At 35.3% G+C, this 26009-nt stretch overlaps 1 protein-coding gene across 2 annotated transcripts in view; it reads right to left on the minus strand.

Moving 5' to 3' along the window:
• Nucleotides 1-17683: 17683 nt before the first annotated feature.
• GRID2 (glutamate ionotropic receptor delta type subunit 2) overlaps nt 17684-26009 on the minus strand; it is a 1302586-nt gene continuing 1294260 nt past the window's right edge. Inside the window, exons 15-16 of one of the 2 annotated variants that reach the window (XM_011356280.1) lie at nt 21360-21600; nt 17684-18790 (exon numbers count right to left, since the gene is read on the minus strand). In XM_011356280.1, coding sequence (XP_011354582.1) covers nt 18368-18790; nt 21360-21600 — 664 coding nt within the window. In that variant the 3' untranslated portion in view covers nt 17684-18367. The remainder of the gene's footprint in view (nt 18791-21359; nt 21601-26009) is intronic. The other variant, XM_011356282.1, reaches the window with a different exon arrangement.

A 26009-nucleotide genomic window follows, 5' to 3' on the forward strand; every position in this document is an offset into this window, starting at 1 on the left:
TTTTTTTTTTTTGTCTCATAGGAAAGTAGGACATTATCAAAGCAGGTTAGAAATGATTTTCCTTAAATTCTATGATATAGACAGTTTCTTATATCATAACGTCATTTAGTTATAACATTGATGAGAAAAAAAAATTGATCCCTGGCCGGGGCCACTGTCTGTTTTGTTTGTGCACATTCTCCTCATGTCTGTGTGGGTTTTCTCTGGGGACTCCAGTTTCCTTCTACATCCCAAAGATGTGCACGTGAGGTGAATTGGTGAGTCTACATTGTCCCAGCCTGAGTGAGTGTGGGTGCATGTGTGAATGTCCAGTGATGGAAGGGTGTCCTGTCCAGGGTGGGTCCTGCCTTGTGCCCTGAGCTGCCTAAAGAGGTGGTGGTCATCCAAGACCCTAAACTGGAATAAGTGGGTTGGAAAATATTTTACTTGTTTTTATTCATCTGTCTTAAATGTCTCTAGAGCTCACATTTATTTCAATGTTTAATATTAGAAGTGCTTTCGGTCTTTAGAAGTTTGATGATATTTTGGGACAAGAATTATGCCGTAGGAACTTAACTCTTATTTATATCAATTAGCCTGTGATAAAATTGGTGTTGTTATGTGTCTTTTTGCTTAAAGTCACAGTTTCTAAGAACCTATCGATGGCGTTAAGTAAAGACTTACTGTACTACTTTTGTATGTGGCCTCATCAAAACACCAAAGAAAGTTGAATGCTGAGTCTTTGGTATAGAACAGTCATAAACATTCAACATTTATTTCCTTTTAATAATTAAGCTTTATAAATTTTAAGCTATAAAGTAAATTAAATACTGATTTAATTTGTTTGGCATATTGGGAATCAACATAAGGTTTTGTTTGGAAAATAACTGAATTTCCATTGAAATCATGGGTTAAAACAATAGTTATACAGGGTTGCAGCTAAATGGCACATACCATGCTTCACAATAATATATTCCTGCTTCGCAGGTAAGAATGTATGTGCATACCAAACTAACCTCATAACATCACTTTCAGGAGGAACAAGGACTTCTCACTGAGAGCTGAGAGGGCTAAGAGACAACTGGGGTTAAAATTGAGTATCCTTTGGTTGAGAAAAGCCTTTTTTCCCTAAGGATTTGGGCATTGGGTTAGAGGTTGGAGGCATAAGACTTTAAATATAAATTATAGATATCTGAAAATAATGTGGACAAAATATATCTGTTTCTTTTTATTTTTATATTGATGAACTACAAAAACAAATGACACAAAATACACTATTTACTCTCAATCTTTTAGAAAGTACACTGTCACCTATATTTATAGGTTTTACATCCTTGTAAAGAGACTAAACATTAAAATAACCTCAAGGATTTAAATGGTGGGCTTCCCTACAACTAAAGAGAAAAATAAAGTACATTTAAAATAATTTATTTTTCAAAAGATGGTTTGAGTCTTCACAAAACGCTGTTGCTTAGGGATATCTGAGATTTAAAAGGAAATCTTGACAAATGGTACCACAGCGCCATCACCTGGCTTTGTAAAAGACAGCAGGGAGTCCCAATATAATTGAGGCGAAGTTAAGTTTTCTCTTCCCTGATGAGTGATTGGAGAAAGGAAAAGAAGGGACTCTACTAGTGTAGCCTTGTATTTGTCGCTGCTTCAACTAACATCGAATGTCTATCGTGCCAGAAACTGCCTCTCTCTCATTTTCTTTTCTGTTTCTATTTAATTTGAAAAATGAGCACGGTTTTAGTGGGTAAACCTTAAAAAGACAAAAATTTCTTTTATATTAGCAGTGTTGATTTTTTTTTGACAGAAAATAAAAATACTTTTTTTTTTAACATTAATAGACTGTGCTGTTAGTGTTAGTTTGGTAGAATTACTTTAAACAGGTTTACTCACTGATTTTCAACTCGCCTTTGGATATGATCTTTTTATAATGTTACTGAAGCTTCATTGAGTTCTTAAAGCTCTAGAGATATTTAAGATAAAATATATTCTAATATATAATCATAAGAACGATTTTGACCTTGAAGACATGGGTTTATTGCAGATTTAAAAGTTTGTTTTCTTCTTTTTAAAACCTTTTTTAAAATTAAGATTATTGGGGTGACATTGGTTAATAAAATTGTATGTTTTAAGTGTACAATTCAATAATACATCATATTGCATTGTGTGTTCACCACCCAAAGTCAGATCTCCTTCCATCACCATGTATTTGACCCTCTTTACCCCTAGCTACCTTTCCCCTCCTCTGCTTCCCTCTGGTAACCACTAATCCACTGTCTGTGTCTATGCGTCTCTGTCATGTTTATTTGTTGCTTTCAATTTTACATAAAAGTTTGTTTTCTTTGGAATAAAATTTATACTTCTAAATTTGAGTGCTTTAATTTTTTGTTTTTTACTTTATATGGCAAAGTTTCACAGAATTGTATAAAATTGCTAAGTATCAGAGTGGTTAATGCATATATTTTTCATTTTTACATTTCTTTCAATAAGGATATTGTAGAATTGGCTTGGAAGATAAAACATTAACTTTTACCATAGTTGGTACTCTTGCGGCATCTATCTTTTATCAATTCTTGCATTATAAACAGAAATGTGTGTTGAATAACACTGTAACACTATTTTGAGCCTGTTGTGAACGAGGAACTGTTCTAAGTACTTTGCATTTAATGTTAAGACAATAAATCCTTTCAGCAACACTAAGAGGAATGACCTATTACTATTTCCATTTTATGAATGAGGAAAATGAAATACAGAGACATTCACTAATTTGTCTAGGGTAACACAGCTGATAAATGATAAATTTGAACCCTGGCTTTTAGACTCTAGGTTCTTAACAATGACGCTAAATTTATTTTCTAAGGATACCAGTATTCTAAAAATATCTAACATTTACAACTGGATGAAAAAGATAAAAAGATTAAGAAGTACAAAATTGGTAGTTACAAAATAGTCATAGGGATGTGAAGTATGGCACAGGGAAAATGGTCAATAATGTAATATAGTGCCAGATCGGTACTAATTGGGAAGAATCACTTCATAAATTATAAAAAAGTCTAACCACTATGCTATACACCTAAAACTAATATAAAATAATATGAATGTCAACTCTACTAAAAAATAAAAATAAAAACATTTAACATTTTATGCTTTCATGTTATTGTATTTTCTCTTTGTATAGAACATATTTAATGTTTCAAAAATGTTGCTTTTGAAGATTTTAATAAAAATATTTCAACAATATTCAATAATAGATTAGCCTAAAAACCAACCATTATGTATACCTTTCTCTTCTCTCTATAGAATAATATACCATGTGTTCAAAATAACTGACTCGTAAATGAGCTCCTGGAAATGAACTTTTTATAAGTTAAGGACTGCTTTTGTTTTACTTATCTTCTATCTTTGCTTCTAAATAATCACATTAGATAATTATATTGAATTCTTCATGCTCATTTTATTGTAGTGTGTTCTAAAGAGTATTTAAGGGAACCTGTTTTTTATATTTTGTCTATATACAGAGAAACTTCAGTTTTTTCATACTAAATTGTTCAGAATTTTCTAAACTTCTCTAGAGGTCGAGATACTTCTGAAAATCATACTCTGTCAATTGTAGAGAGTCAGTGGATATTTAAGTCTATATAACAATTAGCCTCCAAAACTACTCTCAAACAGGTCTTATGCAATTTTTTTCAAATATAGTACATTACGTTCCATTTTAATAGGGATCAAAAAATATGGGGCCATGTAGAGTATTTTACTGTAATTTCAGTAAACATTTTATGAAAAAAATTGGGAAAATGTGACACTAAAAATATCATAAAAATGTTATTTTTTTGGTGATTGATTTTGACCAAGATCATGTTGGGGGTCACTGGTTAAGTTACCTTTTGGCATGATAGATGAGGAAGCATTAGCTCAATATCAGACAAATTATTCTATGAAATCATAACTGAAACATAAGCATTTCTTTATGTTAAAAAAACCTAATTATTAGTTGATGTGGAGCCTGGACATTATCCTGAATATTTATAAGTATTTTTACATATAGATATGACATTAATATTTTTACTTATTTCCTATTAAAATTCATAATAGCTAATTTAGATGAAATTTAAAATGTAAACATTTAGAATAGCAATTAAAAATCAGTTATATGATTATTTACTGAAAATTTGAATTATAAAAATCTTCTGGTCATCTATCTAGCATTTGTAGTTAAATTAGATTTTTGCCAGTATTGCTATTATTCACTTTTTTTTTGCTATTATTTTGAGAGTAGGATGGATATGAGAAAAGATTGTGAGGAGAAAACAAGGTTGCTTCTTTGTTCCCCAAGGACACAGTTGAAAAATAATAAAAAGATGATTTGTTTTTCCATCTTTTGGTCAGTTAGTTCAATTCAGGACTCCTCAAGGGATAGGCCTGTTTGCATTCAGAACCACAGAGGGCAGAGATGATGATCATTTTTCAAAAAGAGAACCATAAGAAAAGTTTTACATTTTTTTTGTGTATATGGCACACTTTACGTAAGTACACTGGTATTGATTCAAATAATGCAGTAAAAAATTCCCTTGTAAGAATAGTTTTGACAGAATTAAGTCATGTTATTTTATCTAACAGGAAGTCACTAGACTGATTATCCACGAGTATTTCTTAGATCATACAATTTGGCTACTCAAAAATTTCATCGCCCATTAAATAACTTTCCATCTTCTTATCCTAAGACTTCAATCCTTAATGTTTTGTCTAAACCCGGGTTTTATATTTTGATGTCCTGCTGAATATATCCACCTGACTATTTTACCTTCATTTCAAATATGAAGTTTCTAAAACTAAATGTCTTTTATTCCATGTACACATGTATGAAATATTCTCTCTACTGGAGTCTACTGTTCCTCCAGATATCTAACCTCTCTGTCGTGATGTCTGAGTCTTCCTTCACTTTCTGCAGCTAAGCCAGAATTAGGAAATATGTGTGTGTATTTCTCACTTCAACTTGACCCCACTGTAATGGATCATGTTAATCTTATGGCATTCAATAATTCAATGACCGCCCCCCCCCCTCACCAAGACACTGATTTAGGCACTGAAGAAAAAGTAATGCTTACTTTATAGTAGTTGGGAAAAGGCAATAACAAGTAAGTAAAAAGAAAATAACAATTAAGTATGTTAGGTGATAGGTGCTGTGAAAAAGACTTGAGCCATGTAAGGGAAAATGAAACGTGTTATTTTTTTAATTTTTAATTTTTTAATTTTTATTTTTTTAATTAGTTTTTTAACTGAAAAAATGATTTAATTTTTTTGACCCCCCCCGTCTACCTCCCACCATAACTTTAAATAGGATAGTTTAGGTAGGCCTCACTGAATCTGGATTTTGACCTCATAATTTCTTTTAATGCTGTGCTTTAGACAGACCTTGTTTATCATCCTTGATCTAAGCAATTACCAAATTCTGTTGATTTTTTTTCCTTTTTATTTCAACTGTTTTTCTGTCTTCTTTAGCCTGTTATTTCTTTATGTTTAGATTATTACAAAGCTTCCTAACTTGACTCTGAGTGTCTATGGCAGTCAGGTCAAATACTTATCAAAACTGTTTCAATGTGGCCACACGATAGCCAATGGAATATGGGTAGAAGTGATGAGCACTACTTCTAGATCTGGTGCATTGAAACTCCCACAATCCTCTAAGTTCTCTCCCAATTGCATTTGCTGCAGGCAGAAGGTCCATCAGAGGACTCACAAGCTCTTGGGCATGAGAGAGCCGCTAAATGGAAGGAATTGGAGGGGGCCCTGAATTACCACCTGAAAGACAACTTTCTGCTTGTCTTTGAAATTTATATGAATGCAAAATAATCTATTTTGTTAAAGCACCGAGATTTGCTGGGGCTGTGGACCTTTTTTTATTTTATTTTATTTTAATAGCAAGTAGCATTGTTTACTCTAGCTAATATGGCCTCTCTCTGTATTTCATATACCACAGGGACATAACCCATTAAAATTGCCTTTTGTTTAGTACCACATTGAATGGTCACTCTACTGTTTATTCATACTTTTGTCAAATCTACAACTATGGTTAAATCTAACTATCTGTCTTTCTACAACTACACTGAAGCTGCTGAGACAGGTTGAAAAATTACAACTGTGCAGATCAGGCCACCATAAGGTCATGGACTCCAGCCTCAGCCGAACCCTCAAAGCTACCGGTCTAACCGTGTTGCTCTAGTCAGCTCTCTAATTCTTTACTCTTCTAAAATCTCTGCTACCTGACTCTCACCAGTGATCTGCTTCCTTCATTTTATGGAAAATAGAATCCAACAGAACTCTCACTAAACATCCTACTGAACCTAGACATTTACTTACATTCACACTCATCCTTTCATTTGTCCATATAGAACGTGTCCCTTCTATTGAAGACTAGTTGTGCCCTGGATCCCACTCCATTTTACCTTTTGAATATCCTACTTGCTACTGTACTTCAACTTTGACCTCACTACTGGTTCTTTCCAATAGGAAGGACCTTCCAGCGAAATGTGCTCAAGTCTCTCCTGTCTTGGAAACAAACAAACATCCCCCTTGGACCTCATTTTCTTCTCCAGGTACAGCTCTTTTTTTCTCCTCTCATTACCATACTCCCTGGAAGAACAGTGTATATGCCCTTCTACTTGTTCTTCCCCCAACTGCAGTCTGGCCTCCATCTCCACAATTCTCATGAACTGTTCTTGACACCACTGTTCTGAGGATTTTCATGTTGCTGATTCCAATGAGTAATTTTCCTTCTTTGAGTGGCACTTGACAATATTGATCATTCTATTGAAATATTCTCTTCCCTTGACTTCTGAGACTCCTCACTCCTATAGTTTTCTTCTTTATTCTTTTAGCTATCTCTTCTGTCCTTTGATCCAATGTGAATCTTCCTCAGGTTTCTATGACCAGGCTTTATTTTCTGCTAAATAGAAGCCTTTATTTCTTGGATAATTTTATTATCTTATAATTTCACTTATACTCACGACTTTAAAAAATACCTCAAACCCAGACCCAGACTCCATTCCCGCCACAACTCTCTCTAGAATATTTTCATTTTTTTTCTATCTCTGCTGCTACTACCTGACACTAGGACTATTCTTCCATTGCCACACGAGGTTTCTAACTGGTCTGCTTTCACAGATCTTGTCCCAACACTAAAACTCTCTCCTGGGGCAGTAAGAGTGATTCTTTAAAAATAATACAGTCAAGTCACTATTCCATTCTAAACTCTTGAATGGCTTCTTAGTGATGCCCGAGCTTTATTCCTTAAACAGACGAATTATTTAAAGTGGTTTATGAAGTATTTCAAGGCCTGCTCCCTACTTCTTCATTTTATTCTTTTGATATTCTCCTTTTCCTCTGAGTTGGAACTCAGCTTGACTTCTGTCAGTCTCTGGAACGAGTCTTGCCCTCTGGCTTCAAGTGTTGGCATATGCTGGTCACCTGGTCTGAAGAATTATTTCTTTTGCCTGGCTGACTCTCAGTTATCTTTCAGGTCTAGCTTGGAATCTCAGTTAGGGAGCTTTTCCTATTCTCATTTTGGGTTGCGAATCACCTCTCATTTCCATTACTATCGCACTTATCACAATTTATTGTCATTGCCTGTCAAATTGTCTATCTTTCCCAGTAGACTGTAAACACCATCATATTTCTAATATTCACAGCTGTTCAAAAATGGAATAGATCGTAAAAGATATGGGACTTGAACATTAAGTAGGTGGTTGGATTTGATTTTTATAGTTTTGTCGTGTTATGTCCTTACTGCTCTTCATGGGCCATATGTTGCAGCCAAATTATTTGATCATTCTCGAATATACTCTGCACTTTCCTCCTCTGTGACTTGGATCATATCTTTCCCTTTGTCTAAAAATGTTTTTCCCTAATCTATATCTGTGGAAATTATACTCCTTTTAAAACCCAGTTTCCAAACTGTCTTCTTCACGAAGACATTTTATCACCCTGGTGAGAAAAGATCTTTCCTTTCTCTGAATTCTCAAAACACTCTGGATGATTTTTAAGTACTTATTATATACCACATATCATTTAAATTGCTGTATTTCGATAAAAGGATATCTAGAAGACTATCATCTCTCCCTTCTCTGAATTCTTATTATGTTGTATTGCTTTTATGGAACACATCATACTTTGCCTTATGTTGTAGTTATGCATATACACGACATCTTTGCTATAATAGCTTCAAGAGTCTTGCATGTTTGTATGTAGTGCAATGCCTAGCATCTTGTTTAATATATATTTATATATATAATGGACTCTCAGACTATAATTGCCAAATGCATCAATGAACCAGTTCTTCCACTTTATCTCTGTCTGTTTCCATAGAACCTCCTCTTTCAAGCCAAATAGGCCTTATTCCCGGTCCTCTACTTGTCTATTATATTTTCCCATTTCCTCTTTGTGCATTGCTTTTACAGTCTATATTCATATCTCTGTCAAAATCTTACCTCCTTGGCTTAAATGTTGCTTCTCTGTGAAGGCTGCCTTAGTACTTCCTGCCAAAAGAATCTTGGCTAAGGTGTTCAGTCATTAGTTAGCAGGCCATAGGAATGCTATGGAAAAAATTAAATTGTGGAGTGACCTGACCTGAGAAGTAATTTGGTAAGATTATCTAGTAAGATGTGTGAGAGGAATGTGATCTGAGAAAGAGTGAAGCTTGGGAGACCTGTTGCAATGGTTCTAGGCAGAAGCTAACATGGCCTTAAACTTGTCTAACAGCAATAGGGCTGGAAAAAAGCAGGTCAGGTAGTAGAGCATTATGTAAGTTGACTCAACAGGGATTTGTTTTTCTAATGTTTCTATTAGAGGGACTCTAAGAAAGAGGGGAAGAAGACCAGAAAGGTCACTGCCACTATTAGCAGAGATAAAAAATGCAGAAGGGCGAGCAGTTTTGCTGGTCTTCAAGCAGCCAGTTTCTGTCATAGATGCTTATCTGACAGGGTGTTTCTCAGAATCCGATTATGTTTTTTAAGCTATCTCAATGCATCCATCGTCTATGTCCACTTTTTACGAATATTTTTTCTACCACTTGTAGTTTCTTTATCAAAAACGTATTCAGCTAGTGAGAATCAGTTGATTTTTATGGATCTCCATAGTATATGTACAAAGCCCTTGGCAGCAACAAGGGACTGTAAAAGGACCTTTTACTTCCCATTTCTTTTTGATCCCAGGAGCGGTCTGTTGTGGTGAAAACCACATGGATCTCTGAGTTAGATAGACGTGAGTTTGAATTCTGTTTTGGTTACTTGCTAATTATATGACCTTGGCCCAATTACTTAACATTCCAGAGTCTTAGGTTTTGTTATATTTTCTTTGTTTTTAAACTGTTCAATTAGTATTGACAATAACAAACTTACAGAGATATTATGAGAGTCAAGTGAAACATGTACATAGTGCCTAATTCTATGCTTGGCACATGGCCAACAAGCCCTCCTTCCCATAGTTGCTGTATTTTGGAAAACATAAATGCTTGCCTGCAAAGGCAAGAAATGAAGCAGAAATTGGCAACTTACTTCTTTAGATGAGAATGGACTAAATTTCCCTACTTTTGAAATAATTCTAACTGAGATATACATCATGTATTTTATTCAGTACAATTCAGAAACATGCACCTCCGTAAACTACCTTGAAATTCTTATATTGTATAGATATTCAACACAACATGTGTACACAGTTTGCGTGCTATTCTCTTTTTTAGGAAAGATTAGTTGCACGTGTGACTTTGTGAATCATGGTTTACATTTTAAAACTGGAGTTGTAGGACAAGAGTAAATTGTACAGAATTATATTCTTAAACAATTTGAAAAGTAGGTTTTACCAAAGTTATTCTAAATTCATAAAGGCACATATTACCTTTTTTTTTTTTGTATTTGGTATATGATATTTTTTTCCCTCCTTAGAACTGAGAAATCATCTTTGACCTCTTACAAGTGAATCACTATCATGAACTCAGTGTTGGGAGATACTTAAAGCCAGTAGACAACATCCAGAATGGAATCCAAGTTGTGTTTTTGATGGCATCTGCTTGGTGAAAGCTCACCCCTTATACTGTCAGAGGATAGGATTGGTGATGGCGAGTATTTCAGACCTAACTATTTATTTTCTTATAGTACTCTTAACTGCATTAGCGAATACTTTCCAAACTCGCAAGTTGAAATAAACTCAGAACTAAAAGCATTCAGCAGTTATGGGAATCAAACACAGTTCTACTGGCATTTGATTTGACTCATAGTACCAAGTATACTGGCTTTCACATAGCAGGTGTCTGTAATGTTTGAGCTAATTTTAGTTTGTTTCTTTCATAAGACAAGTCTGTATTTAGAAACATTTTTTGGATATCTATTAAGGTATGTTTGCCGTATAGTCATTCTAGCAAGCCTAATGCAAGAGGACTTTGCTCTAGCTCATTCTCTCCTTAAGGACATTGCAGATACTGGGTCCATTTCAAGCCCCAATTATGGGATTTGAGTCACTGTCACCATATCACAGGACAATTTGGTCAATTCTAGGTATTCACTGTGTGGGAAACATGGTTTATGTTATGTGGGAAAAAGGGATAAAGCTTGTTCTAAAGCATTTCAAAGAACCAATAAGGGGCAACTTTCAACACAATACAAAGACCAACTGTAAGGAAGAATAATCTAACAATTAGACAATTAAAATTATTGAATACTATAATAGGCTGCCTAAGAAACATTGAAGTTGAGGTTTTGGTCATCTGTCAGTAATGTGTTATTTGGAGGGCGAGGGAAATCTTAACTGGAAGTCGACTACATGAAGAAATCAAAGCAGAGCTGCTCTGATTGAAATCCAGAGATTTCACAAACCCTGAGAGAAACCCTTAGGAAGATGGGGAGCACAGTTTAAAAATCAGATCCCCTCCACCTGTTAGGAATTCATCACCTAGGCTCCGAATGAAGGAAAATAAATAAATAATTCTCAATACTATAATTTCTCCCCCGTAAATCTCCCAATTTAATTTTGTTCTTGCGGAACAAAAGCCAAAATCCTTGCAGAATCCTATTAAGCCTTATAGAGTGGACCATGTGTTACCTTGCTGAGCTCCCCTAAGACCCTTTTTTCATCACTCATCCTGGCCCAGACACACTAATATTCCTGCTATTTTTTAAACATGCCCAGCACACTCCCACCTCAGAGCCTTTGTCCTAGCTCTTTCCAAAGTCCGGAATGTTCTTTCGAAGGCAGCAATTTTGCTAACTCCCTCACTCCCTTTCAGGCTTCAGTCAATGTCAACTAATCAGTGAGGCCTCGCCTGACACCTTATTTTAAATAGCAAATCACTGCTCTCACTCTGGCCTTCCTGCTTCCCTTCATTTTTTCCTATAGCACTTAATCATCTAATAGGCTATATACGTCACTTATTTATCCCGCTTATTGTCTGTCTCCTCCAGCTGACTGTAAACTCCATTAGGGCAAGGATTTCTGCCTTGTTTACTGGTGTATCCCCAGCACCTAGAATAGTGTCTTGCACATAGTAGGACCTTAGTGGACATATGTTGAATATGTAAATGAGCGAATGAACAGGATATAGTGTAATCAATCTCTTGAGCCCAGCTTACAGTTTTTCCACAGTCCCACCCAAGCTTTACTTCCTGTTATATCTTGACACGAGACCCTTATGCTACACGTCGTGGGCTACTGCTCCTCTGAACATTCGTTCCCACCCTTGTGCCTTTGGTGACACTAAACCCTTCGCTTGGAAGCCCTTTGGTATTCTTCTGACCTCTCTATATTCTCTCTGATTCGGCTAAATTTCCACATATTCCATGAAACCATCCCAAGCCATGTAGCCTTATTTGTTGTCTCTTCTCATAGAATATTTTATCTATAGCACTAATTTGACAATTAAAGATATTCTGTATCATAATATAATTTATATTCTTGTCTTCCGATGTTATTTAAACCATAAATTTTTATTTAACTTTTCAAATGTTTATACTTTGTTTCTTCAACTTTGGAAGCTGTCTGAGGAAAGGTCAGGTATAAATGAAGAGAACTGCTTATGGGCAGAATTCCAGCCTGGGGGCTTACCCCACCATCCTGAGAGAGAGAGGCTCAGTACCTCAGTACCAGAGCTACTTTGGGTCCAGGAGTGTGCTTTGGCACTCCAGTTAGGAAATCTCCATCCTAGGGTGCCTTGCTCATAGTAGGTGCTCAGAAAGTATTAGTAGATGGACTGATTGATCTTATGTGATTGTTTTGTTCCTAATGTTTTCTCTGCAGCCTTATTAAAGTTTATGTATGAGTACTGATAGTAGTTTTTTAAAAAAGAGGCACAAAATTATTACTATGGAGTAAGAATTTAAAACTTCATTTAATGATGATGGATGAGAAAGAATTAATTAAAATATATTAATTGTTGGTGATTGAGTTGTATTATAAGACTTACCATGTTAATTGGACACACCAAAAACTTCGGAGTCTATGCAGATGGAAAGTGGTTTTGTACACTAGTGGCTGTTTATCAACAGTCATTTTTACCATGATGTTTCCATGGAGAAATCTGAGTGAGTAGTAAGTTTTAAAATGTTTAGTCATGTAGAATTAAATCTGGGAGTCTCAATTACATATATATCTTGCTGTATTGCTATTTTTAATATGTTAATTTGGCAAATAGTATTGTACTCATTAAAAAGCGGTATATGTGAAATTCTGTATTTATATCTAATGTGAATTATGTGATGCAGCTACAATCCATCTAACAACTAATGGTCAAAACTTTTTTTAACATTGTCTTGAGCATATTAGATATACAATAACCATATCTAGATAAAAATGTCAAATTAAATGAGCTCTACATGTGCTTCCTTTATTTTTGACTTAATTTTAGCATGTTTTTACTTCTAAAAACAAATTTGATACCAACTCTTAAAAACAAATACTAATAGAGGGCTAGTGTTAATTTTAAAGTCAACTTTAATATAATTCTTGGGAAGAATTTTATATTAACTATCAACTCCTTATTTGTCCAGTGTGAAATAGATATAGGTACCATGCTTCAGGAGGTGGCTATGATCTTGAAAAGTGTTATATAACTTAAACGTTTGCAAATCGAACCTTATTTTATCACAAGAGAAGAACTAATTCTTAAAGATTCCTTATTATGAATCTTTTGTGCAGTGAATAAACAAGTTGTAATTTGTTTATCAAAGTACATTTTTTAAAAATTAAAAATAGTCACGAACATAGGGCACTTAATTCCTAAAATTTTTCAGTAGCGTCAATTTAAAAATAAAATATAGCAACTTTAAAAATTGAAATTTGCTTTCAACTCATATTTCAAATCTTGTGGCAGGCAAAATCTTTATTAAAAGTGATGTTTTTCATCCCTTCTCTGGTTCTGATGTTTTGTCATTCCTTCATTTTGTGACATATGTTTCTCTTTCTAAAGCAGCTGTTATGGAAGCTTAATTAGTTTTTAATTAATGAGAATAAATGTTGTCCTGAAAATTTTGTTAATTTTCTATCACATCACAGATAGTTTGAGAGTTTTGAAATACGCTGTCAATGCTGAGGTGATAACCTATTGGATTTCTCCAAAACGAAAGCAAGGCCTCATTCCTCACAGAGATTAGACGGCTACGTCTATGGCATCAGATGGGTGATGTGTCCAAATAGCACAGCCAGTTTCTCTTCTGCAATGTGAAGAAATTCTAGGAAATGTGCAAAATTAGTCAAAAGGTGACAGTTGGTTCTAAATTGTATGGAATGACAAGTCAGGCTAGAGCTTTCAGATAATGAAAAAAAAATCTCGAATTTAAATAGTTTTGGCTTTGTTATTAATATTACATGGAAACAAAAGAAAAACTATTGAAAAAATTGAAATTATTTGGAAAATTTAGGTAAGAAGATGAGAGACTGCGCCTTTACTCTGTTTCTATCTCCGTGGCAGGCTGAACCATATGTTGCTATACCTGTTCCATGCCTCTGTGCAGCTCTATAAAATGGAGCAAACCATGAAGTTTCTATTCTTCCAGAAATGTGCATAGGCTGTCATCATGGTGGGCATCTTGTAAAACACTATACGTTCATCGGACTCATTGGTCACACTGTATCCTGTGTCTCAGATGACTGGAAAGGTGACTAGGCGCTTTAGTTGCAATGTAAATAAAAGTCGTCTTTGTGGAGGTGATTTGAATATAAGAGGGCAGACCCAATTAGCCCTTGAGAACTATGGAAATGGATTGCTCAAGTCAGTTTGATGGTGCAGGTCCAAGGACTACACTGGTTTGGGGTGATTTTTTCTGCCACTTCAGAAAGTCTATAAGTTGGCATCTATATCTTGCATGTTGATATGGGGCAAAGAAAGAACTGGGCCGTAGAATACATCCATTCTTAAACAAATATCTTCATTTACGCCATGTGTAGCTGCTTAGCACAGTGGCTTTCACATAAGAGATCTTCAGTAAACACTAATTGCTTTATTTCTTGATTTTTTCAATGTTAGTTAATTTATTTCCACCCAAGGGAGCTCATATATGCTATCTGATGAGAGAGTATCGACTAAAATTTCTTGCAGTGATAATTATGGCCATAATTGCTAGTCATTTATTAAAATCTGATCACAAGGATTGGAAATAGGAGTTGTCCTTTGAAATAAAAACACAGAGGAAAGAAGACAATTTTTAGTTAAGCCACTGTATTTTATCAATTATCATGAGATCTATATTTAAGGATAAAATTTATGTTTATTAGCACAAAAGTTCTTAGCTCTGGCATACTTACTATACTCATAATACAGAATGTGTTCCATCATTCCAAAATTCTGATTATAAAATATTAATAATTTGTTACCCAATTGTGTGGCTTAGATGATATTATGTAGGGTAGGTAAATGGATCTTCTCATCATTTTTCCCTTTTTAATTGATGAAGCAAAGTACCATTCAGCAAAGTCTATTTTTAAAAGTATTTATTCAGTTGACAACCAATCTTAAACTAAAAGAGATGAAAAATAACATAATTAAGAAAATGATAAATTGCCTGTAGTTTGATATATATGAGGAAGAAAGGAAGTCTTAACAATTTTCTAGCGTATGATTAAACCAAAACCTGTGTATAACTTCTGATGTGGTTGAAAGTGACAACTAATTCTCTTAATGATTCACTAAAGGAATAAATTCGACATCTGAGAAGAATATAAGTTCATGGATATAAGGTATTTGTCTTGTTTTGGAATAACCAGATTGGTGTAAGTGGTGCGAACCAGGACAAACAATGGTCTAAAGGAAGTAGTAATAGACAGGAGCGGGGTCTGGCTGAGTTCTGCCTGGAGCTTTGACCTTGGGGAAGTAGCCTGCGGCGTTCACTGGCCCATCTGTAAAAAGAGCAGTTGAATCAGAAGCTCTGTGTGTTCCCAGCCAAGGAAGAGGAAGGAGATTCCTTGGGATTTGCAGCTTAGGCTGGGCAAGGGGAGTGGGTGCAGGCATTGTACCTGAGCAGTCCCTATGTTTACAACCCATGAGGACCTGCGAATGCGACTAAATGTGACATGGCAGAGTTAAAAGGGGAGAAAAAAGACCCAATTTTAAGTCTCAGTTTGTTGAACTTTTGGGCGAGTCACAGCATCCTGGCATCTTATGCTCCCTTATTTGTAAAACGAGGGTGATAGTCTAGATCTCTACAGTTGCCCCTGGTTCTAACATTTAATAACTTCATTTTTTAATGAAATTTTAGAACCTTAGAGATTTTAATCTAAATCGAATATATTTTCAGATATATATCCATTGAATAGGTTAAATGATAGATGAATTAAATATTGTTCAAATGCAGAAAATAGCATATTAGATATAATTTGGAGTCTATCGATTTTCAAATTAATAGATTTAGCACTATGAGCAACAGCAAAGCAATTATTAATACATAAATTCTAAGTTTAATAATTACTCTTAATTTTCTTTTTCTTTGATGCAACAAATCCTCCTTCTGCTATTATTATAATGGTTGCTTTTTTTTTTTTTTTACATAAAACAGGATAACCCTACTCTCAAAAAGTGCTCACAGAGCCATCCATAAGGAAAAATAATATTGTTGGTTCAAATCATCTCTAATAGTAGAAAAGCAGTCTTTCACTGGCCTAGGACATCACTTAGAATTGTTTAGAGAGAGCCACTCGTTTTGAGAAAGTTCTGCTAGTAAAACTGAATGTGTTTTATGCTTTAATTAACTCAAGATAAATTTTTAGAAACATTCCATTCAATTTGTGAGAGAGTAAGCATTTTCAAGTTTTATAGTTAAGACTTCAATGGTATGAGAGCAAGTTTAGAAAACATTTTTATTAGACAAATTATTTAGACAAATTATACACAGAAAGCTCTGCCACTCATAACTGAGGCCTCCAAAAAGTGTTTTGTGTATTTGTATAATAGGCAATACATCAAAATAGGCCTATTTTAAATATTGTACATGGTTAACAGTTTGATAGCTAAAATCACTGCAACATCTGGTATGTCCCTATATAGCTTTTAGTAAAGGTTTTTTTTGTTGCTGTTTTAAAATCAGAGTCGTGGATAAGATCATGAATGTTACAAGGGATAAACAAGTTGTGCATGCACTTAGGTACTTGTTACCCTGGAAACAAAATGGTTTTTGCATGATAAGAAATTTTTCTGCCTTACACAGTAGACAATATTTGAAGATTTAGTACAAAAACAGAGACAGTACAAGATGCTCCCCAGAACAGAATTAGCATCAAAATATAATATACCTTAAGAATATACCTCTTAATTTCTCCTAAAGCAAATCACATAGGTTGATTCCTACATCAATCCTAGCCACGGAATGAATTAGATTAAAATAAGTGTATGGTTGCGTAAGAACACAGGATAATTTCTTGCTTCCTACTTACCACATTTTAATTTAAGGATTACAAACAAAGTTCATTCTACATTTCTAACAGTAAGAATGCTACTTTAAAAGGGTTGTGCACAAAGAGGCACTGTTTTTGCTGTCATCCTTCTATACACTCGGCACTAATGTAAAAAATACGTAACTCCTCCAAATAAAACTGAATATAAAAAGGAGGTTAAGTTGAGAGCCCAGAATGGTTATCATATTTTCTTCTTTAGGATAATGTATGACAGTAATTAAGGCCACATCAATATTTCTTAAGGGCTCCCACCTCTCCCCAACTACAGTTGTATTAACTGGCTTACTGCTTTGGAAGAGAATTTATTAGCCTTCAATGAACATCTACGTTTAAACTCTTATAGAGCTCTATGTGCTGTTGTGGACGTGGTTCAGCTAATAGCATTTTCCGTTTAGATAATTAATTAAAAGTAAAAGTATCAAGGTTAGCTTTATACACTGCTGAATAGCAAATGCAAAACCTACTCAAATGAGTTACATCTAGGAACAAATATTAAATTGCCCTGGATGTTTTAATAACAAAAGTATAAAATATTCTCTGTTGGCAAACAATGCAAGTCAGAATAACATTAAAGCAACCTGCCTTTTCTAACTGAAAAGACCCCTGCACTATACATAGTTCCTGTATACAATACTTTTTTTTTAAACTAAAGCTTTATTAAATGAATTGCAATAGCAATGGCCGCCTTTCAATATATATACACATTATATAGGTGCATATATATGTATATATATGAGATACTAATTTATTTAACACAAGAGAGGCTTCTGCCATATGATAAAGTTTACTGTACATAAGAAAAAACTTTTAATACTGTACAATCACATAAAGGTCATATGCACTGTTGCAGTGCAAGAGTAGTTTTAACTGTAGTCTTGACTGGCATATTAATGGCTTTTTTGTAATCCTACAAAATTGCATTCTCGTAATATGTGGCCTGAATGGTCTTTAAATTATTTTATAAACACTGCAGGGATTGCCTTTGGTCCACAGTTAAAGGACACTCAACAGCAGTGGAGCATTGTATGGATGCAGCAGAAGAATGTAAAAAGACTGAAGTTATTGCAATTATATCTTTAAAAATAGAGAAATGTTACATAAGAGGCCTTTATGTAAAATTAATCCTGCATATACTTTTAGTATGCTCAGTGCACATTTCCTAGACTTGAAGTACAGTATATGAAAAGCGGACTAATAGGATCCTAGTATACTATATTCTGGGGGAACAAGTTGAGTAATGAAAAAAGTGGAGGGAAATGTATGGGAAGAGAGGGAAAAGGCAGAGAAAAGAATAGAGGAAAGAGGAGGGAGAAGGTGGGGAGAAAGAACTAGAACTGTTACTAATAATTCTGATTAAAAAAAAAAAAAGTTACATCCATGTTAGTCCCACGTTACAGTTGCTCCTTGCAAAGGGAGTCCTACGAAAGAAACAGCGAAGAGATTTGTTGGATGCTCATATGGAGGTGCCTCGGTCTGGATCATTACCCAGATTGAGCCCCAGAGTAGGAGTTGGTTGATAGGGAATAGATGACATTGTTTTTATAGGACTCCTGAAAAAGCCCCCATTAGGTGCCCTGTGCCTAAAAGGGCCAGTTCGGTGCTCAGGCACGTTGCCAAAAGCGAAACCAGAGGCAGCTTTAGCTGATAGTGTGCGGCTAAGAGTCTGGATCTGCTCTGGGATAAAGGTTGTTGTGGTAATATGAGTGTTCCTGAAATCACTGATTTGCTCCAGTGCTTGTCGTGTTGGCAAAGTGTCAATGTCCAGAGGGGTCAAATCAATTGACGAGGTGGAAAACTGTTTATGGGGGCTGTCGTCATCTGTGCACAAGCTATTTACACGTCTATGGAGGTGCTCCAGGTCAATTTCCTTGTCATCCTGGAGATGAAGAAAAAGAAGATAAGGTTCTCATCAGTACTAGCTTCCATGGTTAAAAAAAAGTAGTTCAGCAAACATGATATGTGATGAACTGAACTTTGGGGTTTATTCATTTAACAAGTATTTATTGAGCACCTAATATGAGCCAGGCACTGTACTAGGTTCTGGGAGTACCAAGGATTCTGAGATACGATTATCTATAATAAATATTTTTCTTGCAGTAAAAAGTTCTAAAATGAATATACGCCACATGCAACTACAAAATATGGGAACAGTAGATGGGTGATTGCCTTGTATAAGAACAAGACAGACCTGGTAAAACTGTACAAATAAAAAGTATAGTTTTGGCAACTCATCTTCCCCACTCCCACCTCTTCTTTACACATGCTTCCTCTTTTCAGGGTGTCTCATTCCAAGTTAGATTTTTGTTCCTTTCCACTACTCACTCCTAACTCTAACTTTCTATTCTTGGAGATAAGCGATACAATATGCTAATATGCTAGTTCACACTAGAGTGTTAGTGACTATTTTAGCATTATTTCTTCGTAGGTTAGAGATATAGAGATTGTTTAGAGAGAGCGATATTCAACACAAGAGAATTAATTTCTATTTGAGAGATTTCATACACTCAAGCTGCCTCCTACCTGAATGAGGCAATACAGTGAGGTCAGTGGGACATTTAGAGATCCCTTCAAGTCATGACATATGAGTGACAGCTTTACTTTAGGGGAGGTATATGTTTTGAGCTATGCTAATGAAGTCTTAGTAAGAAGGTGCTTAATAAAGGAAAAGTAAAACCTCAGATTTCTGGAGTTGAAACTATTTCATAAATTTCTTAGGATTTTCACTAAAAGTAAGCATCAAAGCCCAATATTTGAAAAATATAACTGGTAAAAAATAAAATTATCCTTTGTTTTATTTATAGCCAAGTTCAATAAATTAAAATTGTGATTTAAAAATGTCTATTAATCATAAGAGGAGAAAATATTTGTTCATAAGATTTGGATTAGCTGTCATGAGTTAGAATAGAGTATGTATTTTTTTATTGTGCTATTATAGTGCTCCTAAGTGAAAAATATTTTGAGTGCATCACTGTTTTTCTTCTTCTTTCTCATTTCAAAATCCAATAAAAAAATCCGTTAATGTAATATTATCACTGAGACTTTAGAGGGCTGAAATACAATTTTATGGTTCCCACAGCAACTATAATGTAGTCATCCATCAACAGATATAATAATGCAAAAATTTAATATCACATATAGTAATTCAAAATATAAGGAGCTTGGGGAGTCCTTAATTTTCAGATTTTTGAGAATACGAAGTCTCAGCTATTATGTTGCATTAATATAGTCTTTTGCATTGAATCAACATCAGTAGAGGTACCAAAGCTTATTACACAGAGAAAACACTATGATAAAACCTGATTAATTTTTAGTTTATACTCCATTAATTTATGATCATTCAGACAGGTAGGAAGCTAAGATTTATTTTTGCTGAGCCAAGCTTTTCCTTATAAATGGCGCTAATCAATTCTGCATATATGGCAGTAGGAAGGAATCCTTAGACTAGAAAACAATATGTTTGAAAGAATACATTAACATACAGAAATTCATGTGCAAATAAGAAGTCATTTTTATTTGTGCATAAAACAGATCCTTTTAGGACTCCCTCTAGGCATCAGTTAGCCAAGGTCTAGTTATAGAAACTTTAAAATGGTCCTTCTTTGAAACTATCCAGCAAATCAAATCATTCAGCAAATTTAGATTGTTTTCATTTCAGTTTGTGAAGCTTTAGTGAAAATGATTTTATTATTGAAAAAATTTCACGTTTTTGACCTGGTAGAAATAAGATACTTATAGATCCCATATATTTTTTTTTTTAAATGAAAACAAGGCACATGCCACTTTAAATGAGATATTATATGTAATTCTTTAGTTATTCTCTCAAATCTCTGGAAAAATTTTAATATGGGTTTGGAGTTGAGCTGACTCAAGAGTAAAGGAGAAATATTGAATTCTAGATGATTCCATGATATGGATTTGTTAAAAGCTTAGAGACTTCAGAGCTAGAAATATATAATCACTTCTCTTAGGTCTATATGCAGAGAGAGTGCAACAGTCACTGGCGATGAAGAGAAAATTCTGATTATTTTACGGTTTAATTGGATTTCTTAGGCTGAATCTTAAAGATACAAGTAATTTACCTATAAGCTAAACAGCTAATGGAAATAAAGAAGTATCTTTGTGAACTGGTCAAGGGAATCACAGCCTTTAAAAAGTCATTGAATTAAATTTTATCGCGAGATTAGGAAGAATTTCAAAGCCCATTATGGCACATGAAATTGTCAGTCTTTCAAACACTGTAGTCTCCTCTTCATTTATCTAGGATGTCTACAATAGAATTGGTATTGGTCTTATCAATTATTAGATTTCACAGATTTATTTTCACTCTTCCAGGAAAAAAGAAACAAGGACCACTCCCAACCCTTCATCCCCTCCCTTGTGATTAGTCTCCCTGGAAACAGCCTGCTTGTTGGCTCAACTTAGTCCCCAAGCTCCCAATCAAGTACCTCTTTTGAAGGGACCCGGGAGCCTTTCCTCTTGTTCCACCACGTCTCCAGCATGGCTATAAAGCAGGAGAGGACAATTCCAGCAGCCAGGATACAAAACACCCCTGCAAAGCTCTTTATGTCCAGGGCACCTCCTTTCTGCTTTGTGTCCACTGAGGAATACAGGTCACATTGGCCATTCTTTGGCCACCATTTGTGCTTCAGGATATCCATGTCACCATTCTGCTGAAGCTCCAGAATCCTTAGGGGTAAAGAACCAATCATGTGTTACAATTATTGCCTGAGTGCACAGCACTTCCATTTATAATCCTACCCCTAGAGGATGGTGGCCTCCAGGGGGAAATAAAAATATATAGATTACCCTGCGGATGGAATGCTAGGACACAACAAACATTATTGCTTCGATTCTATAGACAGAGTTGTGCCACAGTGCTTTCCTTCCTCCCTTCTTCTTCTTCTTTTTTTTTGTTTTATTTTATAATCCTAAATATCCTCCTCCGCCCCCATTTGTTGCGATGTGCTTTTACAATTACATTTCAGAGGCACTGTTTTTATGTGGTTTCAAGCTGCTGCAGTTCTGTGTTCTTTTCCTACATGCAAAATGATGCACTGGATCTTAATGCTTTTATGAAGAACATTTTGCTGCTTAGGGCAAGATGCTGGCATAATGTTGCCCAGCATATGCTACACACAAAGAAATTCAATTAAAAAGACTTCTATTATTTAACACAGTGTGGGAGAAAGCCTTGGGACAAGTTTGAAGTTGATAAAATGCATCATTTTCGGTTTTTCACACAACTGATCTAGTTTCCCATTTAATGCCGAAGGGGAAATAATCTTACCTTGGAGAACGAGAAGAAAAGTTGACCAGAGGCTTTCAGAAGTAGTTAAATTAAAACAAGAAATACTCTTTTTCTTCTTCTTCTTCTTCTTTTTTTTTTTCCCCCTAGAGGCTGGGGGTAGCTGCAAAGACTGCAGCTTTTTAAGTGTGATTTTCATAGAAGTTTTATTCTCAATTAAAATAAACTTTTGGCTCTGAGACCTGTCTAACTCTGGCTCTCCAGCTGCACCCCTTCTCACAGGGTGAGAATGGTCAGGGCCAAGGCCATGAGCCTATCCAGAGTAAGCACCACCCTTAGGGGTCCTTATAATTTTTTGCCCAAACAACTCAAAACGCTTGTGCAGGACCTGGGAAGACCTATTCCCATGAATTATCTCCTGAGAGCAGATCTCACAGCCATGGATGCATGCAGGTCCATAGTCCTGAGAGTGTGGACAGAGCTTGGGTGTTTGAGCTCAGGTGCACACACACTTCCCTGTGCAGGACAGAGCTGGGCATGGAAGAGAGGGGACGAGCGGCTGACTCCTGTGCCATGGGTCAGTGCAGAACTCCTAGCTAGTCACGAGCTAGAAACTTAAACCTGGCTTTCTAGGGGTCAGGAAGGTATATTTGTCAAAGTAAGAGGATACAACATATTTCATCTAATCGTTTAGCTTGATTTGTAACTTCTACATAGACAGGATATGGGGACCCATATTTGTACTCTTGCCCTAGGCCTTGGAGAATTTGGGGAAGAAACTGCTTAAAACTTTAGAAAGAAAAAGAGCCTATCTGGAAGAAGTAAATTATTCACTTTTGCTGATATATTTTCCTTTTTATCTGTTTCATGTCATCCGTGGTTCTATAAGAATGAACTGAAAGATAACATTGGAGGTGGGATCAACATTCAGTCCGAGTTAAACAAGAGTAAGGAAGCCCTAGGGAGAGTTGGTCTTATGTGCCTATCATCCACCTTCAGATAGTGCCACCTGCTGACACTGCAGGGCCGACATTGCACTGGAGCCTCCCTCACAGCCTGCACTTCTTTCTTATGAAATTGATCTGTCTAAAATTCTGTTGCTTCAGAGTGTTGTTCAAAAAGGGCAGTTAACTTGATGAGTTGAGTTTACAAAAATGATGATGAACATTAATATTTATATGAATGGATCACCCCAATCCTAGCCTCTATCCTAGACAGTCATTTGTATTTAGAAAACACAGAATTTCTTAACATAATAAAGGCCATTTATGACAAGCCCTCAGCCAACATTATACTTAATAGTGAAAAACTAAAATCCTTCCCTCTAAGATCAGGAACAAGGCAAGGCTGCCCACTATCACCACTGTTATTCAATATAACACTGAAGGTCCTAGCGAGTGCAATCAGGCAAGAGAAAGATATAAAAAGCATCCAAATAGGAAATGAAGATGTCAAACTGTCACTATTCGCGGATGACATGATTCTCTATATAGAAAACCCTAAAGACTCCACAAGAACACTACTAGAAACAATAAGCAAATACAGTAATGTTTCTGGATACAAAATCAACATTCAAAAATCCATAGTATTCCTGTACTCTAATAATGAAGTGTCAGAAAAAGAAGTGGAAAAAACAATTCCTTTTGCAATTGCAACAACAAAAAATAAAATACCTAGGAATTAATCTAATGAACCATGTGAAGGACTTATATAATGAAAACTACAAGACCCTATTAAAAGATATTAAAGAAGATACAAAGAAATGGAAAGATATTCCGTGTTCTTGGATTGGAAGAATCAACATAGTTAAAATGATCATATTACCTAAAGCATTATACAGATTTAATGCAATCCCCATCAAAATCCCATCGGCATTTTTTTAAAGAAATAGAACAAAAAATCATCAGATTTGTACGGAAGCACAAAAGACTTCGAATTGCCAAAGCCATCCTGAGAAAAAAGGAGACTGGAGGCATCACTCTGCCCAACTTCAAATTATACTACAAAGTGACAGTAATCAAAACGGCATGGCATTGGCAGACAAATAGACACACGGACAAGTGGAACAGAATCGAGAGTCCAGAAGTAAACCCATATTTATAAGGGCAAAAATTTTTGACAAAAATGCCAAAAATATACAGTGGAGAAAGGAAAGCCTGGTGCTGGGAAAACTGGAAAGCCACCTGCAAAAGAATGAAGCTGTTGTCTATCACCACATACCAAAATTAACTCAAAATGGATTAAGCACCTGAATACAAGACCAGAAATAATAAAATGCATAGAAGAAAACATAGGAACTAAAATCAAGGACCTTGGGCTTAAAGAGGATTTTATGAATTTGACCTCAGAGGCAAGGGAAGTAAGAGCAAAAATAAATAAATGGGACTACATCAAACTAAAAAGCTTCTGCTCAGCAAAAGAAACCATCAACAAGGTGAAGAGACAATCATCCAAATGAGAAAAGATATTTGCAAGCAACACCTCCAATAAGGGCCTAATATCCAAAATATACAAAGTAGGGGGGGAAGGGAAAAATATTAAAAAAATTATGTATATATAGTATGAAAAAAAATGAACTGGCATTTAAAAAAATATATAATAGGTGTGGCAAAAAAAAAAAAAACACAGAAAACAAAGAATTTCTAAAAGCATGTTCCATAGGACACTAGGACCTAGAGGGCTTTTGCAAGAAAAAGGTCCTGTGGTCGTTAATTTTTAAAAAACGCCCTCTTGGAAATTTACAGAGAAGTCAGCATATTAAAGGCTCTAAGAAGACCTGCAGAAAAGAAAACTTGCATGTTTTTGTTTAATTCAGCATTTCCTAAACTTGTCTGACTTTCATTCCCTTTTCCTCATTTTTGTCCCCAATAACATAACCCACAGGGCTAGAGTTTTGAGGAATACACTTGAGAAACAGTGCCTTGATCCACAGGACTCATAACTTGTGGAAACTGGCGGCATTGTACTTGTATCACACACTTATTTAATTACAGCGTCGAAGCTGCTTGTGTGGCCTATCCATGAATACTATTCAAATGACATTAGCAAACCCTTTAGGTATTTATCCACCTAAGGACACTAGGTAGTACAGGCACCATTGACTATCTTGAAGGAAAAATTTACTCATATCTAAAAAAAGAAATCCTCCTTAAAGCTTATAGGTACATGTAGAAATAAAAGGACACTAGAGCAACATTTTCTTAATAAGAATCTATCTGGGCACAAAATGGGCTCCCAAGTTCCCCTGTTCCTCCTACAGTGGTCAGTATCTGTGGAAGTGGAAGTTTTCCTCACGGCACTTATCATCCTTCGTAATTATTTGTGGCAATCTAATTAATGGCTAGGTATTCACCCTCTTTCATGCCGCCTAACTCAGAGCAAGCACATATTCATTGATTGAATATGTTCAACACGGTTTTTGGTAAATGGACCTTGCCCTCAGATTCTACTTTTTCTTATCATGCCGATGCCATTTTCTAATTTATTCTATTTCCTCTTATTCACCTACCCACTCGATAAATATTTAAAGAGTGATTTCATGCCAGGAGCTTTCTTGGGTACAAAATTTATGTTAAACTACAGCTGTACATTCAACCAGAATGGCCCCAGGCAATACTGTGAAATTGTTTCTTTTTAATGCCCTCCATTTATGTTAATTTTTTCATTCACATATTTATTCGGGAACCGATGATTGCCCAGTCTGTCTCCTCAGTGGTATTTGGTATCACTCACAATGTATTCTTATTATTTCTACTGCTCAAAAATACTTTGGTTTTAAAAATAGTCTTTCAAAGTGTCACCTATTTTGTCACCCATTTTGATTCTAACAGTACAGGGCCTTAAATCCAAA

The sequence above is a fragment of the Pteropus vampyrus genome, unplaced genomic scaffold, assembly GCF_000151845.1.
Source record: "Pteropus vampyrus isolate Shadow unplaced genomic scaffold, Pvam_2.0 Scaffold25, whole genome shotgun sequence".
Classification (NCBI taxonomy): Eukaryota; Metazoa; Chordata; class Mammalia; order Chiroptera; family Pteropodidae; genus Pteropus; species Pteropus vampyrus.